Source organism: Asterias rubens, chromosome 8 (assembly GCF_902459465.1).
Source record: "Asterias rubens chromosome 8, eAstRub1.3, whole genome shotgun sequence".
Lineage (NCBI taxonomy): Eukaryota > Metazoa > Echinodermata > Asteroidea > Forcipulatida > Asteriidae > Asterias > Asterias rubens.
In genome coordinates this window covers 11,888,301-11,905,027 of record NC_047069.1, presented here as the reverse complement: position 1 = coordinate 11,905,027, position 16,727 = coordinate 11,888,301, and the positions used below count along the sequence as shown (strand labels likewise).

The 16,727-nt window shown below is 37.8% G+C and overlaps 1 protein-coding gene across 1 annotated transcript; it reads left to right on the top strand.

Moving 5' to 3' along the window:
- Nucleotides 1–352: 352 nt before the first annotated feature.
- LOC117294059 (leucine-rich repeat-containing protein 59-like) lies at nt 353–10,809 on the top strand. Its single transcript, XM_033776573.1, has 8 exons — nt 353–543; nt 1,555–1,614; nt 2,743–2,857; nt 3,337–3,488; nt 4,212–4,284; nt 7,613–7,780; nt 8,518–8,571; nt 9,493–10,809. Exons 1-8 carry the CDS (start codon nt 454–456, stop codon nt 9,678–9,680), a joined length of 900 nt encoding a protein of 299 aa, XP_033632464.1. The 5' UTR covers nt 353–453; the 3' UTR covers nt 9,681–10,809.
- The last annotated feature ends 5,918 nt before the right edge of the window (nt 10,810–16,727 follow it).

The window sequence follows — 16,727 nt, the reverse complement described above, 5'->3', positions numbered from 1 at the left end:
GTAAGAATTGTGTTAAGTTTTAACCAATGAAACGCTCACTTTCACAAAGAATTGAAAGAAGGGTTCATTTTATTAAAAGGTAAAAATATTTACATCAACTCCTAAAAAAAAGCGTAGTTATACAAGTATAAAAAAATATAAATAAAATATCAAAAAACGTAATATTTTTAAACAAAAGTTGAATATGATTTAAAATCAAATTTTAATTGTAAGCGCATAATCCTTTTTTTATTTATTATTTCCTTCCCCATAGTTTAAGAAACAATGGTACGGTCTACTTAATGTCTGGTACCTAGTCTTTCCAAACGCATATTAAACCCTTCAGATAAATAGAGTACCGACTCTCTAGAGAGGTGCAACGTTGATAAAATTTCCCCGTATCATCAAAACACAGCTGTGTGTGCTAACTTTTTATTCATCCGCCTTAAATTTGCGTTAACTTTTCTGGAAAACATGAAGAAAGACTCACTGAGAGACCATTTAGATGGCAACGAGCTGGACTTGAGCCTGAGTGACCTTACTAAAGTACCTGTTAAGGACTTGGTATGTTTTTTGAATAAGTAAAAATATAATTATAAATACAATTTTCTTGTATTGATTGTATTTTGTATTTTTGTTAAATTGTTTGTTTTATTGTTTTGTAATTTTTAATTGATCATGTTGATTGTATCATAATGTCATTAAGGCTTAGTGTCTGTTAACTAATTAAAAAGTTACTTTGAATTTGACTGTAAGCATGGTGTAACTAAGCGCACAAACTTGATAAAAAAGTACAGACAGAACGCCGTTCTGAACGGGTCCCTGCTAAAATAAAAGCCAATGGAATGTTTACGTAGACCCAGTAACGACAGAAAATGTCAAAATTTTGAAAAAGGAATACAGCGCCCCAGTTACTGGGTCTAATGTTTATGTTGCATTGCAACTTAGAGACTGAGGTAATACCTGCCCCACTGATTTTGGGGGTCAATTATCAAAAATATTTGCTAAGCAGCATTTCTGCTTTACAATAAAAAAAATAATAAAACAATAAGTTGTCAAAATGAAAAAAAATTGATTTTATAAGAAATAGCTTTGCCTTTAAATGCAAAAATGGTCGTCCATTATATTTTTTAAAGACAACCGGCTGGGATATTTAAAAAAAATATTCTTTTTAATCTGAGATTGAGAACCTGTCCTTGGTGAAATAAAATGTATCTTGGCGTTATGAAAACAAGAAAAAAAGTAACCTCTAAAAAGGAAGCGGGCGGGGATGCTATATTTTTTGTTTGCCTTTTTTTTTTTCCGCAAGTGTAGAGAGACATTATTTTGAAAATCTGTGTGCTCGTTTTGTTGTAAATGTAATTTGACAAAATTTGACAAAGTTTAGAAATTTCTGAAATGGTCTTGTGTTTGTCAAGTACTTTTTTCAAAAAAAAAAGATGCAGAATGGAACACGTTAACAAATCCTTAAGATTGGAAAGAGGATTTTGACTTTTACTCCACTTCTATTAAATGCTACAACCCCAATCACAAGAAATAACTGTCGCCAACATTTCTAAACCATCTTTCTTGCAGGCAGCATTACCGAAGGCAACATGTTTGGACCTCTCATGCAACCAGCTTACAAGTCTCCCAGTAAGTAATAGTCGTGTTGATCAATGACAATAGATGGTGGTCAAAATTAAAGTAGGCAAGGGGACGTTTTCACAGATATATTCCTAGGAGTACTAGGCTAGTACTTTAGGACCGGTTATCAGTCCTAAACTAAGATTAGACTACAGGTTGGTCGATTTCACAAAGAGTTAGGACTCGTCTTATCTCGAGTTAGGACGAGTGACTTGTCCTAACTTAGGATTAATCTTAAGGTCTGCATGCTACAGTGCAGGATTGGGACTCGTCCTAAGTCCTAAGATTAGTCTTAAGTTAGGAAGAGTTTTGTGAAATCCACCCGTACCCCTGAAGTTGCACAGAGGCTTACTGTACACAACGCCTTAAAGGTTGGGTGAAATTGTCTGCCCTTTAGGCCTACCTACCAAGCGGTTCACGGTTTAAAGTGTCCACAATTCGAGGCACAAACATGACGAAATAACATTGTGTGATGTGACTGGCTCTCATGGCACAACCCTGAACTTTTGACTCAATTTGCCTTTGCCTGTATGCCTTTGCCTGTTTATTGATAATCTCTATTCTCTTAACTATGCTTTTGTGTGTTTGTATTTGATGCTTGCTTTTACCAGATTATGCATAATTTTATTTTCTTAAAAAAGCTTTTGTGTGTGTGTGTGTGTGTATTGATTTAACCCATTTATTGTTAATTTCTATTTTCTTAAATTTGTAAGGTTTTTTTTATTCAAAAGAAAATAAACCATTAGTACATGATAACAATAATAGTAATTTGCATTAAGTGAGATTTGAGTATTTGTCATGAAAATAAAGTGACAGTTTCTTATTCCATTAGAATATACAGACAATTGTTATTATTATTTATTCAGCCATTACATAAAGTACAGTAATTATACTTGTATACAAATGTTTACCAACATGGAAAAAAGTAAAATTATTTTCATTATGATATGAACGACTCTGATTGGTTCCTGAGGGTCAATTTGACCTTATCATGGTTGTTACATCTTGTGCTTGATGTGGAGAAGTTCAGGTTTTTACCCAACTCTCACATATCCGTGATTTCACAACAAATTTCAAATTTCACACATTTTTTCTTTATCATGCATTGACCTATTTATCCCTGTTGCATTGCCACAGGACAATTTTTCTACGCTGACTCGCATAGTGAAGCTTGACCTGAGTAAAAATCACCTGACTTCCCTCCCTGAGAACTTTGGTGACTTTCGCAACCTTCAGCGCCTCGATCTTCTTGGTAAGAAGGAGTTTTTTTAAACTTTATCTTTGGTTCAGTTTTTACTAGAGCTTTTTGGTTGGTAAGCAGTTTGCAACAGCTAATCCTGCTTCCGCGTTTTGGGGGATGAAATATCAAACTTTGAATTTGGGTAATCTTCAGGTATGTATTTTTTAATTATACCTTGTTTAAACGTTGCCGAGACTCCAACCTGATGCCGCAAGGACAAAGCAGCATGCACCATCAGAGTCCAGCTTTCTCCAGAAGACGATCAGAGCATACTGATCGAAGTGTCGAGTTGAAACGACTAGGACTAAAACGAACGGTTCTTTTCAGAACCACCCCAACTCATTAGAGATAGTCATTACATGGTGTCACTGCAAACCTTTCCATATAAACCAATTCACTTGGATTCATTGAGATTAACTCCTGGTAAAACTGCCAAGTAGGATGAGTTTGTTTAAATTTCCCCTTATTCTATTTTTGTTTCAATTGTCTAGGTAACCAGTTAGAGCATCTCCCAGTCAGCTTTGCCAATCTTCGGAATCTGAAATGGCTGGACCTTAAGGATAATGAGAATCTCGACAGCGGACTTAAGAAGATTGCTGGGGACTGCTTAGATGATAAACAGTGCAAAGAATGTGCCAAAAGGGTATGTTAACAAGAATATCAATCCAACCGATTTGAGGCCACTTACTTGCAGGATTGCCATTTACTCACTGGACCAAATAAAACCACTTGGCCATTTGGTCACTGGGCGACCATTGACTCACTGGACCGCCGAAGTCTGCCCGGTTATTTATTTACTGGGCTGTCCAAAACCGCCCTGCCTTTAACTCACTGGACCACCCAAAACTGTCTGGACATTTACTCACTTGATCGCCCAAAGACTCCCTGCCATTTGCTCACTAGATGGCAAGTAATACACTGGACCCCCCCCCAAAAAAAAAAATAAAATAAATAAATAATAATAATAATCGCCCAGCCCTCTGCTCACTGGGCAACCATTTACTCACTTGACAGTTTGAGGCTGCCTGTCATTTGCATTATGAAAGCTTCCATGATGCAGGTAAAGGAAATAAAAGCATGTGTGCATCAATCTAAAGATAATTTTGCCCTCCAGAAAATAATTACATCAAAAGTTATATAATGATTTCTAGGTTCTACATTCATGCAGTGATATTTCCCTGCCTCATTCAGTGAGTAAATGACTTATGTTAAAGCTGTGCCTAAGGGATAGGTCAAGAGGAATATCAGTTCCTACTTTCAGCTCCCCTGAGTTATTTTCATCTTGAATGCTTTTGTCTTGTAACCCCTCACACAAAACGGCTTTTGGTAGATCATTTATAAGTAATTTATCTTGATCCTTTCACAGGTGGTGGCTTATATGAGTGCCATACAGAGAGACATTGAACTCCAGAAACAGAAGAAAGTTGAAAAAGATAAAAGTAAGTTTGGTCTGCAGACTTGGAATGCCAAGAGGCCATTGCGTTAGTTTCCCTGGTCTTAGCCTTGGGCAAATTCGAGCAGTGACCATTTGTCAACCACTAGTCAAGTTTCCATGGTGACCTATGCAGGCAATACATCCTGGGTACCAGGCAAAATCACTCAATGGTCAAAAATAGTCAACGATAGTCCCTCGCTCGAACTTGCTCTTTGGTGCCACACAGACTTTAAAACTCATCAATGGACCCTCTGCAGAATTTATATTACACACATGTAGTAACTGTTTAAGAAAAGAAATAAACAAATTCAATTTATAGGCCAAATTTATAGGCCATTTTCTCAATTTGTAGGCCAAATTATCAATAAAGAAAAAAGAACTTACTGAGTCAGTATTTTTATAAGAAACATTGAGTCCATCCTTGTTTAGTGAGGTAACAGCTGGTACCAACCCCTGTGGTTACCAACAAACGGCAAGCTTTAACGTTCACTCGTCCCCAGCGCCTTGCTTTAACCAAAGGCGCTGGGATGGGCAAACGTATCATGCACGCACATTGGTTTAATAATGCGCAGTCCCATCATGCATCACACTCACACTGCACCATATTTCTATGCACTGTACGCGTGATGTGCTTCCTGAACAAGAATCTGTGCAAGCGATTAGCCCATCCCGGCGGTCCTGGATAGACTGCCCGCTGGGGCCGAGCGAAGCTTTACCGCAAATGTTCCCCATCAATTTTGTAACTGTAAAGCTTTCACATGACCGCTATCAGCCTTCTCTCTCTGATTGTAATTTTGTAATCCAGACCATAATTTTAAAGGAGCGCGATCGCGCTCGCGCTCCTTAATGTTTTCCAAGGAGAGCAAAAAAAAGCGCTCCTTACAAATTTAACAAGAGCATGTTTTTTCAATACCCTAATTGTTGATTAAAATAAGCCGCTTGAATCTCGGAGTTTATAAGCCTGCTGCCACTTGAATGTTGCGAGTTGGCAGTGGCAAACGAGTCCTATTATAGTCTGCTCTGACTGTGTTTGCGTGCGCGCGTGCTTGATGATTACCGCAGCCGGTCACACAGACGAATGTGAGCGATTCCACACTGGTTGTGTTTTGCGCGCACGTGCTTGATGTTTACCGCAGCCGGTCACACAGACGTATCTGTGTGGGGCCTATAGAATTCCACACTGGTGGGCGGGCTCTTACACTAAAGAGTGGTACCGCAAATACACGCTCATGATTGGTTAAGTATTTTGTCATGATAAAAGTATGCTGTAAAGGGGGGGGGGGGATCTCCGGCCACCTGGCTGGACAAACGCATTTTGGAGTAAAAACAATTGAAAGGAACTGGGATCATGCACAGTAAACTACAGTAAGAGCCCCATGCTGCTCGACGTGAAAATTTTGTTTGCTTATGCTGGATTATGACATCAAGATGTCAAGTGTTCAATTATCAACATTCTTGAGGTGGAATTTGGAAAGTTATGGTTACGAGACGGCACCAATAAATGACCGGGTCATGGTAACCAAAATTTGGTGTAAGGTTTGTCGGACATATATCGACAAAATCAAGCAGGATAAAAGAATTCGTGGACAAGCACTAGATAGAACGCCAAGGGACAGCCGACCGGAACTACTCCCATTTTGTGCATTTCGTCCGATACTTTTCGTGGATTCATGAAAACATCGTCAAATAATTAATCTCAAGATATACCTGCAACTTTAAACACTTTTACAACCCCCACAGTGATAAAAAGGTACACTGATTCGAATAATAAATACTTGTTGCTCACAAAAACGCTGTTTTAATGGCGAAAATGTGTGTCAAACTTCATAAAAAATGTCCCGCTGAATTACACACAAAATGGTGGCCATTGAGAAAGTTTTCGCCGTTACGTCATGAACTTGGGTCTCACTCGGGCCCACACAGCTTTGACGTCAAAGCTAATCATACGCACTGGGGATGGTCAGATCTGGGTCGACCCGGGAAATCTAATCGAACGCACCCGCAAGTAATTGTATGCCCCCCCCCCCAACCCAAAGGATATTTTTGGCTCCAATTCAAGTCCCGCCCGCCCAGCTCTCGAGCCCAGCCCTCAAACCCCTCGTACATTTTAAATAGCGCCATTGCAACAACTACTGCCAGCGCGCGTCCTTCATTCTTGGCGCTTGCAACGCCGGTCCAATCACAAGTCACATAATCGCGTACTGATGCATATGGAAGATCCCACGTACTACCCATTGTATGCAGATATTTTTCCAGACCAATCACAAGCACACATGGTGTTGTAGCTCATGCATATGGATAAGTTTGCACTGTGTATAATAATTATGTACTGCATGTCCAGTACAAGTGTACAAAAGTATGGCCCGTGGTCGGCCCTGTGTGCAGTATGTGAAGCTGGCCGTACCAAGGCAGGCTAATCAGTCGCGGTCGTTTTGTGGCGCGATCGACGATCGGCAGCAGTCGGTGGTTCCCCACACTGCTTCATAATACCAATACGGATTACGCTGACGTACATGTACACACTACGGTGCCGATGTGCACAGCCACAGACAAGAATGTTTCTTTGCTCTGGAGAGAGCTACAGACAACTACAGTATTAAACAAGCCCCAAGAAATAACAAAATAATTGAAAAATAGCGGACACAATTTTTTTTTTGACAGTTTTTCTGTTATCTTTAGGCAAATTCACAAAAGCAGTTACTATAAAGTTAAGACAATTTCATTCTCTGCCATATTTTGTACTTAGGCCTATTCTTTTTTTTCTCAAAGGGTGGCAACATTAACAGCGGATAACCAAACTTTTTATTTTTAGGGGGGGGGGGGTGCCTGGGGGATATACATAATTGTGGGGTCTATTTAATTTATCGAAACATTCATTTTGATTGCAAAAAAGTTGTTTCATGATTAAAGTAAACTCATTAAATTGAGTAAGAAAAAGTTAAACAACTGGTGAACTTTGTGTTCATTTTCTTGAGTACGTGTTCATTAAACTTGGGTTTTGTTAGCGAGAGCAAAACGCTCTCCTCAATTCATTTTCTTGAATTAAGGAGAGCAATTTACAGCTCTCCTCGGATTTATTAAAATGAAGGCCTGGTAATCCTTTTTTTTTTCATTGTAAATATTTAGAGTTGTGTGCCTTGTGGTTCAAGTATTTTTATATATACTTTTCACACCAGGAAAAGGAATTTCATGTACTTTTAAACATGACTAATAAAATATTGAGTTGAGTTGAATTGATGATTGGAACACCAATACCCATGCCATAAATTTTAGCCCTGAAAGTGCTACGTTTTTTCCATATTTCACTCTTGCCTTTTTATTTGTTTATAAAGAGAGAGCTGCAGCCAAACAAGCAGACCGAGAGAAGAAGTTAGAAGCTCTGAGGAAAGAGAAACAACTCCAGAAACAACTTGAGAGACAACAGAAGACGGAAGAGTACGAGGCAGCCATGGCGGCCAGTAAGAGGAGGGAAGAGAAGAAAGAAAGGAAGATGGCAAAGGGTTGGTTGCAAAAATTTACTCACCAAATGCGTTTTAATTACTTTGTGACACCATAATGATATTGGTACTTACCTTTCTGCCATTTATACCCATTATATTAACAAAACATAGTTAATTGACCCTTGCAGAGTCTTTTTCTTTATTAGCCTTCCAGAAAGGTTTTGCTAGGGTCCAAACGTCAGGCCATTATGTTTTGTGAAAGGAGTGCGATCTCTTTATAGACAGTGGACACTATTGGTAATTCCTGGAAATAGTTATTAGCATAAAACCTCACTTGGTATCGAGTAATGGGGAGAGGTTGATAGTATAAAGCATTGTGAGAAACGGCTCCCTCTGAAGTGACGTAGTTTTCGAGAAAGAAGTAATTTTCCACGAATTTAATTTCCAGACCTCAGATTTAGAATTTGGGGTCACGAAATGAAGCATCCGAAAGCACACAACTTTGTGTGACCGGGCTGTTTTTTCTTTCATTATTATCTCGCAACTTCGAGGACCAATTGAGCTCAAGTTTTCACAGGGTTGTTATTTGATGCATATGTTGAGATACACCAAGGGAGAAGACTGGTCTTTGACAATTACCAATAGTGTCCAGTGTCTTAAATTAGTGAAAACATTCTGCCTCTCTTTTCAAATGAATGATACTGTTACAAGCTTGTGTTTGATGGCGTTGTCTGCTATTGGTTAAGGTCAGAACCATGTCAATAAAGATTTAATATTCTCTATTCTTTTTGTGACAGCTTCCCAACAAAAGGCCAATGGTGTGCAACACAAACCAGCTCAAACTAAATCAGGTAAGTTAAAGTTGACATTTGGAGATTTAATATGCATCATCAGCATTGATTTTGTTTGATTCTGGGGAAATAATAAAATCAGGAAGTAAAATAGTATCATTTTTTTTACCCTCTTGTAACCTGGGTCCAACTTCATAGAGTTCTTATTTTTTGTTTGTGGGTGGGTGGTTCAAAGGAAATAACTGAAAGTCGAAATTCAGGTGTTTTGTTTTGAACAATTATAAATATATTAATAAATGAAAAAGAGTAGAAAATGCACCCAGCTGGCCAGCCAAGATGAATTTCATTCCTGATGCAGGAAAAGCCATTGAAAACTGCTGATGTTGGGGACCTTTGATGTCAAATATCTGGTTCATTTGAGGCACTACCTTGTCCTTCAGTGTATAGATTATATTATGAACCCATTTTAACCGAAATTTTGAGTGGGTGGTTGGATAAAACCCATTTACTTGCAGCAAATTGTTAGGCAATATTCTGCTTAAAGCCATTGGACACTTTCGGTAAACAGTATTGTCAAAAGGCCCACACTTCGTGTATCACAACTTATATATAAAATAACAAACCTGTGAAAATTTAGGCTCAATCGGTCATCGGAGTCCGGAGAAAATAAAAGGGAAAAAAACCCACCCTTGTTTCCGCACTTTTCGCCGTGTCATGACAAGTGTTTAAAATAAATCCTTAATTCTCGCTATCGAGAATTGATAATTGTTTTAATCTTTTCTCAAAAAGTAAAGCATTTCGTGGAAAAATATTTCAAGAGAAGTCTTGCACCATTACCTTCTGTAAACCCTGTAAGTTATTTGTAAATCTGTGAATTATTTTTTTTTTTTTCTGTTCTGAAAGTGTATAATGGCTTTAAGCAGCGCTATGAATCTTTCTGCATTCCACATTTAAAATCTATTTTCCATCGCCGACCCACAGGATCTTCTTGCCTTGTGGTCCTTCTCACTCTGTTTATCACCCTCATTGCCGTCTGTCTCGGAGTCTACTTCTACTGCGAGAGTGACAAGTCCAACCAGCATTGCATTGACATTCACAGGGGGTTAAGAGAAGCTGTCGGCACAGCCACTGAATGGACGCAACAGTTAAGAGCAAGAATCACAAGTTAAGACTTCATTTCTCGTTTTAAAACATCTCTGCAATTTGACACCAATTGTCACAACAATCAGGGTTAAATCGGACAATTAAGTGGGTGTAACTTTATTCAGGTTCTTGCTGCAAATTTACAAAATATCTGCTCTTCATCAAAAGGCAAAGTTGAATTTGATTTCAATTTTGCATCACCTGACTTTTTGAAAATATTGAAAGTGTGTCCTTTTCTTTTAGCCGAGGAAGTTATCAAATTTCATTTGATACTCTGAACCATAATAAGCAGCCAATTACAAACTATTGCATGTAACAATTTTGTTCAGAAATGTTTACGCTTATTCGTTTCGAGTAAGCATCATCTTTAAAATTGTTGTTTTTCTTTTCGTGAAAAAAATGAGGGGGAAGCAACTTCGAAGCACCAACAAATTACTTGGCAAAATCGAATGGTGAGGGTTTACTCTCCCACATCTAAAACTTTAACTTCCGTCCTTGTCTTCTCTCAGTGGGGTTCTTGGCTAAGTTTATTTTCCTGGTCTTCACAACCAGACTTAATAGCATGAAATGAAAAGAATTATAAAAAAAACAGTAAAAATAAGATACAGATTTGTTTACTGAGGATTGATTGCCTCAAGCACATGATCTCAAATTCCTTTTAAAGGAAAGATGATGCTTCTCAAATTGATGTATTTAAAGGAAAGATTTTCTGTTCAACTCCGCTGCTGTGCATTGCTTCAAGTAATTTTCTTCAGTTCAGGTTGTTAACATTGACTAGCTTTTCTTGTGAAGGAACATTTTTTTTCTTGATTTTTTTTTTCTCAGGAGCAAAGTAATTTCTCACTTTTCATAATTTGGTTATTAATTCTTGTTAAATTTGGGTAAAATTAACTGCATTAAATTGATAACAATTTCATGTACAAAAACCAAAAATTTCATTTCATTTCCCCAACTGGCAATGATTTACTGCAGCCATAAACTGCCCAAAGAATTACTGTTAAAAACAAAATAGATTTGTCTCTTCCCTACCACCAAAATTGTCTCTTCCAATTGGTACATAATATCAAGGATTTGTAGTCGGACTTAAAGGCAGTATATTATTGACAGAAATGTCCGTATCCTGCCACCAGGATTTTGTTTGTAAGAAATTAAATTAGTTTGATTTGTGGGGTTGAACAAAGAATTGACTATAGTGGGATTTCAAACCAACGACCTCCGGATTAACGTGCCTGCGCTCTACCAACTGAGCTATCTAGCCATATATTGGCACCTTGGCGGTCTCCCTATTTTGTCAATATCTTTGTTCAGGGGTGCCAGTCTGAACCATACAACCGTTAACTGCCGTGTAGCCAGGGGTCACTTCCAAATTGTGATACAACCTGGGAAGCGGCAGCCAGGGGATCACCTTAAGGGGATGCGACTTTTTTTCAGATAATAAATTATTATCTAATGGGAGACTTTTGGACGCTAGGTGGCAGCAGACTTACCAGGTAAATTTCCATTGTTTACGTAGTTCTGAGCGTGCACACATGACTGAGAATAATGGATTTTACCTGGTAAGTCTGCTGCCACCAAGCGTCCCAAAAGTCTCCCATTGACTCAATGGAGATATTCCTTTAAGTGCAAATGAGTGGAAAAAGTGGTGGCAGGATAAGGAAATCTTCCATTATTTACCAAGGACTATTATTGTGTGAATGTGTCGATAATTTTGAGATGTTTTCAGAAGAAAGAAGAATATATTTTATAAATCAAAAAATGTGTGTTGATTGTTTTATTTCATGAACGTAAACCCTTGATCTCAGACAATCCATTATGGGAAAAGCTTCAATCCTCCAAAATCAACTGACATGAGCAACTCTGTGAATTTGGCTGAAGCTTCTGAGGGTAAATAAAACAATATCTGTAAATATCAAAGAAGAACGTCATGCTTGGCCTCAATCATCAATTTTTGTTGTTAAACTGGAGGACTCGACACTCAATGGTGTAGAAAGAAACAAACAGACGTTCACAAAGATCAACAGTTGTAAATTTATATATTTAATACACCCATTGCATCCTTTTAAAATGTTAAACGTTGCTGTTTTTCACAATTAATTTGCAATTATTTCTGGAAAAATATCCATAGCTTATATATATATAATATATACGTGTTCTTGTCTCTTCAGTGCTAAATGTCATAACTCTTATTCCATCCTACATGTCTGAAGTCCTGAACTTAAACTGACAAAGCTTTAGCCTAAAGTCTAAGCTCAAGCCGTGGTTTTGAAAATGGTCACAGCTAAAAAAGACTTGTCAAAAGGTCATACCATCACAGTTTTTCGAAGCCTTAGCGCCCAGGCCTAATACTTCACATAGGCATCAACGGCGATTGCCTCCATGCCACCTGGTCATTGCCTTGTTGCCCCTGACATGCTACATGTATAGTAGAAATTTACAAATTCCTCATAGGGTGCCCTTTACCGAGGAGAAAATGCCCCGGTGCCCTTGCCCCTTTCAAAAACGAAGCATACAGGCCTGTTAGCCTTAGCCCAAGGTCAAGCTGTTGGATTTGAATATGGTCACAACTTAAAGGCAGTGGACACTATTAGTAGTTATTCAAAACAAAATAATGATTAGCATAAAGCCTTACTTTGTAACCAGTAATGGGGAGCCGTTGATAGTATAAAAACATTGTGAGAAACGGCTCCCTCTGAAGTAACGTAGATTTCAAGAAACTTGATTTCGAGATCTCAGAATTAGATTTTGAGGTCTCGAAATCAAGCATCTGGGAGCACACAACTTCGTGTGACAAGGGTGTTTTTTTCGTTAATTATTATCTCGCAACTTCGACGACCAATTGAGCTGAAATGTTCACAGGTTTGTTATTTGATGCATATGTTGAGCTACACCAAGTGAGAATACTGGTCTTTGACAATTACCAATAGTGTGCAGTATATTAAGGCCATACTTCCACAATGAATAGAAAAAGGTCATACCTGGCACATGAGTACACCTCACATGATTGGTTGCTTTGTTTCCAACAAGTTCAACACTTACTCAACACTTATTCAATTGTTTTGTTTATGGCTTTCCATAGTCTTCCAACCTCGGTTGTTAAAAGCTCGGGCTGTGACGTTGCAATTGAAAGGTCTAGATCAGCACCATTTTGCTAACGAGAACAATGGGTTTCTTTGCCCTCTTGGTCTCATATACATCACAGTGGACTTTATTTTATGATACAACATTTGCACTTTGATGCGACAATTTAAAATGATTCTGACAATAAATACTCCTCTTGTATTTCACCGTGATAAAAAAATTGAACGCTGTTTAATAGCGTTTTGATTAATCCATAATTCACCAAAAAAAATATTTCCCAAAACACCTGTTATAGTTAGAAATTTTAACAAAAATTTATATAAATCGTATAAATATATATGAAAAACTGTCCAATATTTCTTTAATAAAGCTACATGTTTACATTTGTTTGACCACAGCCTCGCTACCATGGGCAGCGCACTGTATTGATGTCTCTCGTCACTAACCCCTGGTAGGGGTGCTGAAAAAAAGCTCAGATTTACTCCTAAGTGACTGCTCTGCGCACACGCTCATAAAATCTCTTTTAACCCCTTGTAGGACATTTACTGGCATTTCAAAAGCAAGTCTTCTGGCGCAATTTCACTTCAAGTGAGTTGTATTTTTTGTTACACGGTCACCCTAAACTGCATACATTTAGACATGTCGCAAGATCAAAAAAGAATGGGAGGGGACAATGACTTGATGTCTCTATTGTGGGCTAGCATACTGGGGCATGCCATTAAGTGGAGCAACCAAATGCCTAAATAAAATGTGCCATATATTGGCATATTTTAATAAACCAATACCAATGTTTGGGAAAACATGACACAGCGAGATTGATCATCCCTGGGAACAAGGTTAGCCTGATACAATGAAACAAATTCTTAATTATAATTTCTTTAGTTGATTAGTTTGCATACACTATTCACCAAAAAACCTTTAAATTAAATGTTCGTGCAAAACAACAAAATACCTTTTAAACCAATGTTAAAAAATGCCTTCTTCATTTAGAAAAGGATAAAACAAATCAATTAAATATAACAATTAAATTTGAGATAGATTTGAGATCGAACAGCGAGTTTGTGGACATGGAGTATAGATATATACTATGTGACAAGGCTTTATGGCAAAATTAAACCAGCTCAACCAATGGGAATAAAGCTGAAATTTACCAAACATCTACAATTGTAGCCTACATAAAATGCCTACATAAAATGGCGGCATGCTTGAATTGACTAAAAAAATAGTTTTGCACACATAACTTCACACACAGCATTATCTGGGTTGTATTTCTATGGTACAATTACATAATACATGTACAACCTTCTCCTGGTACTTTGTATATGACAAAAGCACATTATTTTGGACTACTATTCACTGGTGTACACCTCACTGGTGCACAGAGATGATGCATCTACAACCCTGTAAATTACCTGAGAACCAGTGGGATCCCTGAAGACCAGCCACTCAAAACTCATGGAGGGATAAACAAAAAAATTTCAACTTTTGCTGCTTCAAGCCCTGGATAAGTAAGTATTATAAAATACTTTCTGATTAATTATAACAAAATGTGGAATTTAGAAGTTAATATTACTAGGTGAGAAAATTCACTTTTGTGTGGCAAAATTATATACAAACACGACACATGTTAACACTAAGGCACTATTAAGCAGTTGCTATTAAGGGAGTTGAGACAATTGGGAAACATTTCTGTATCATGCCATAACTTTTTCATTCTTTGTGAAATAGATTGGTATCTAATTTACTCAAATAAGATATTGCTTTTCAGTAAAAATGAGTGAAGTGGTGGCAGGATACAAAAATATTTCCAAGACGTGTAACTGCTCAGCTGCTGTAAAGAAGGTTGACCACAAAGTGATTAACCTACCCTGTTCAATCATGATTCAGTATTCAGTAATTCTTATTTTACTGGTTCCATTTAAACAAAACTTACAGGATTGTGCAATGTTAATCATTTTGGACTGGACTGCAAGTCTTGCAGGAATTTGCACTCCCAAAATCAAGTTGGTCCCAACCATAATTTTATTGAGTTGTATGCGCGTGCATTTCTACTTATTTAACTACTTCAGTTTAACGGTTTATATCTGTAACAATTATCAAGAAATGTATGCAGGACATACATGTAAGTAAATTATATTAATTAAATCAACAAAGAAAACCTGAGAAAGACTTTAACACCTTCTTTTTCGGTCACTTATAATTTATAAAATTTTGCCCAACTGGTGTTACGTTATCATTAAGGGTGGCATAGTTGGCTTCGATTCCTTGCCAGGGCCATGTGAGTTGAGTTGTGCGTTGGTTCTCTGCTGTGCCACGAGGGTTTTCCAGACTATCCGGTTTTCCTCCCTCGGGAAAAATCAAACACTTTCGATCTTGGCTGTGATCGGTGGTCATATTGGGTTGATGTGGCTGGCAGCCAAAGGCGCCCTTGCATGCCTGCTTCTCGAACACGTTGTAGCCGCGTCCTTCGCAATTCAGCTCTTAGCTGCGAGTAAGGATGATTAGCCCCCTAAAATTATCGTTAAACCTATAACTACTGGGTTCTTATGTAGCCCCTACGGACATAACACTCGTACTCTAGGGATGTATGAAAGTGCTCACTACTTGTGTTGCAACATGATAAGCTGATCAAAAACTGCCTATTTCTATCGAGTAATCTCCCATAGTTCAGTTCGCAATAGCAGCCATGCCCTATGTGCATCTTGTGTTTCAACTTCGATGTTTCAACAAGTTTGAACTTTGAAACCAAGTGGTTCATCAACCAATCATGCAAGGAATTTGATAGAACTCCCTTTAAGGTTACCAGCCAAGTTACCAAGTCACATGTACAATTTGTGACTGGGCTCCTGCTCATTTCTGCCAAGTAAACAATAAGCAACAATGTCTGCTTAAATAGCTCTATGAAATGGGCCATATTTTTGACTGCGTGAGGGCGCTCTCAATCACTTCCGGGGTTACATTGTATATTCAATCATACCCAAAACAGTTATTAAAGATTGGAACACATTACCACCACAGACATCTAATCCATCATGGACAATAAGACTTTTAAAGGAGCCGTTATAATCTACCTCTGAAGCAAATTGAAACTACGGCAAAACAAAAGTGACAGAACACCTATTAATCTGTACAGGGCGAAACGTGTATACCCCCAGAAGTGATAAGAATACTATTTATAGTGCCCTCATGCAGTCAAAAATAAGGCGCATTGGGCCCAGCCCCGGGTATTGGAAATACATAGCTTAAACTTTTAATATAAAAAAGGCTTTGAATAGAATAGCAGAATATAATTTTGTTATTTATAAAGTTATCTCCTTGAGTAAATGTTAATTTTATGAAACTTATCTTCTCACTGAACAAATTATTTATGTGCAGTGAAAACGGCAGCTTTATTGCAAGAAATATACACAGTGTCACAATGAGGAGGGCACACAACACAATGTGAAAAGATATGGACACATTATACACATCACTACAATCATTACACACCACACCACACCACACCACACCACAACACACTACATAACATTCAAACACTACATGAGCATCAGTATACAAAGAATTTAAACTGCAACTGGGGTCTGTAACATACATGAAACTTGAACCACAGCTTAAACCGCAACTAGGGTGTATGTAACTTAAACCACAACTATAGAGGGTCAGTAAAAGAAATGTATTCTTAAACCACAACTAGGGTCACTAATGTTCATGTTTTTTAAAGGAACATTACAGAATTGGTTTTGCTAGCAAAAAAGTTGCTGGCAGTGTAAGCACTCTATGTAATCCACAATATACATAAACTGACAAACCTGTAGAAGTTTGAGATCGATCGGCCATCTGGGTCACGAGAAAATAGTGAAAAACCAATTACAAACTTTGCATTGCATCGATGCCAAAACAAAAATGAATAAAACGCTACCTATGAGCGATAAACCCCAAACGCGAAATTTGATTATTTATTTCTCATCAAATATGACATTTCAGACAGAAATATT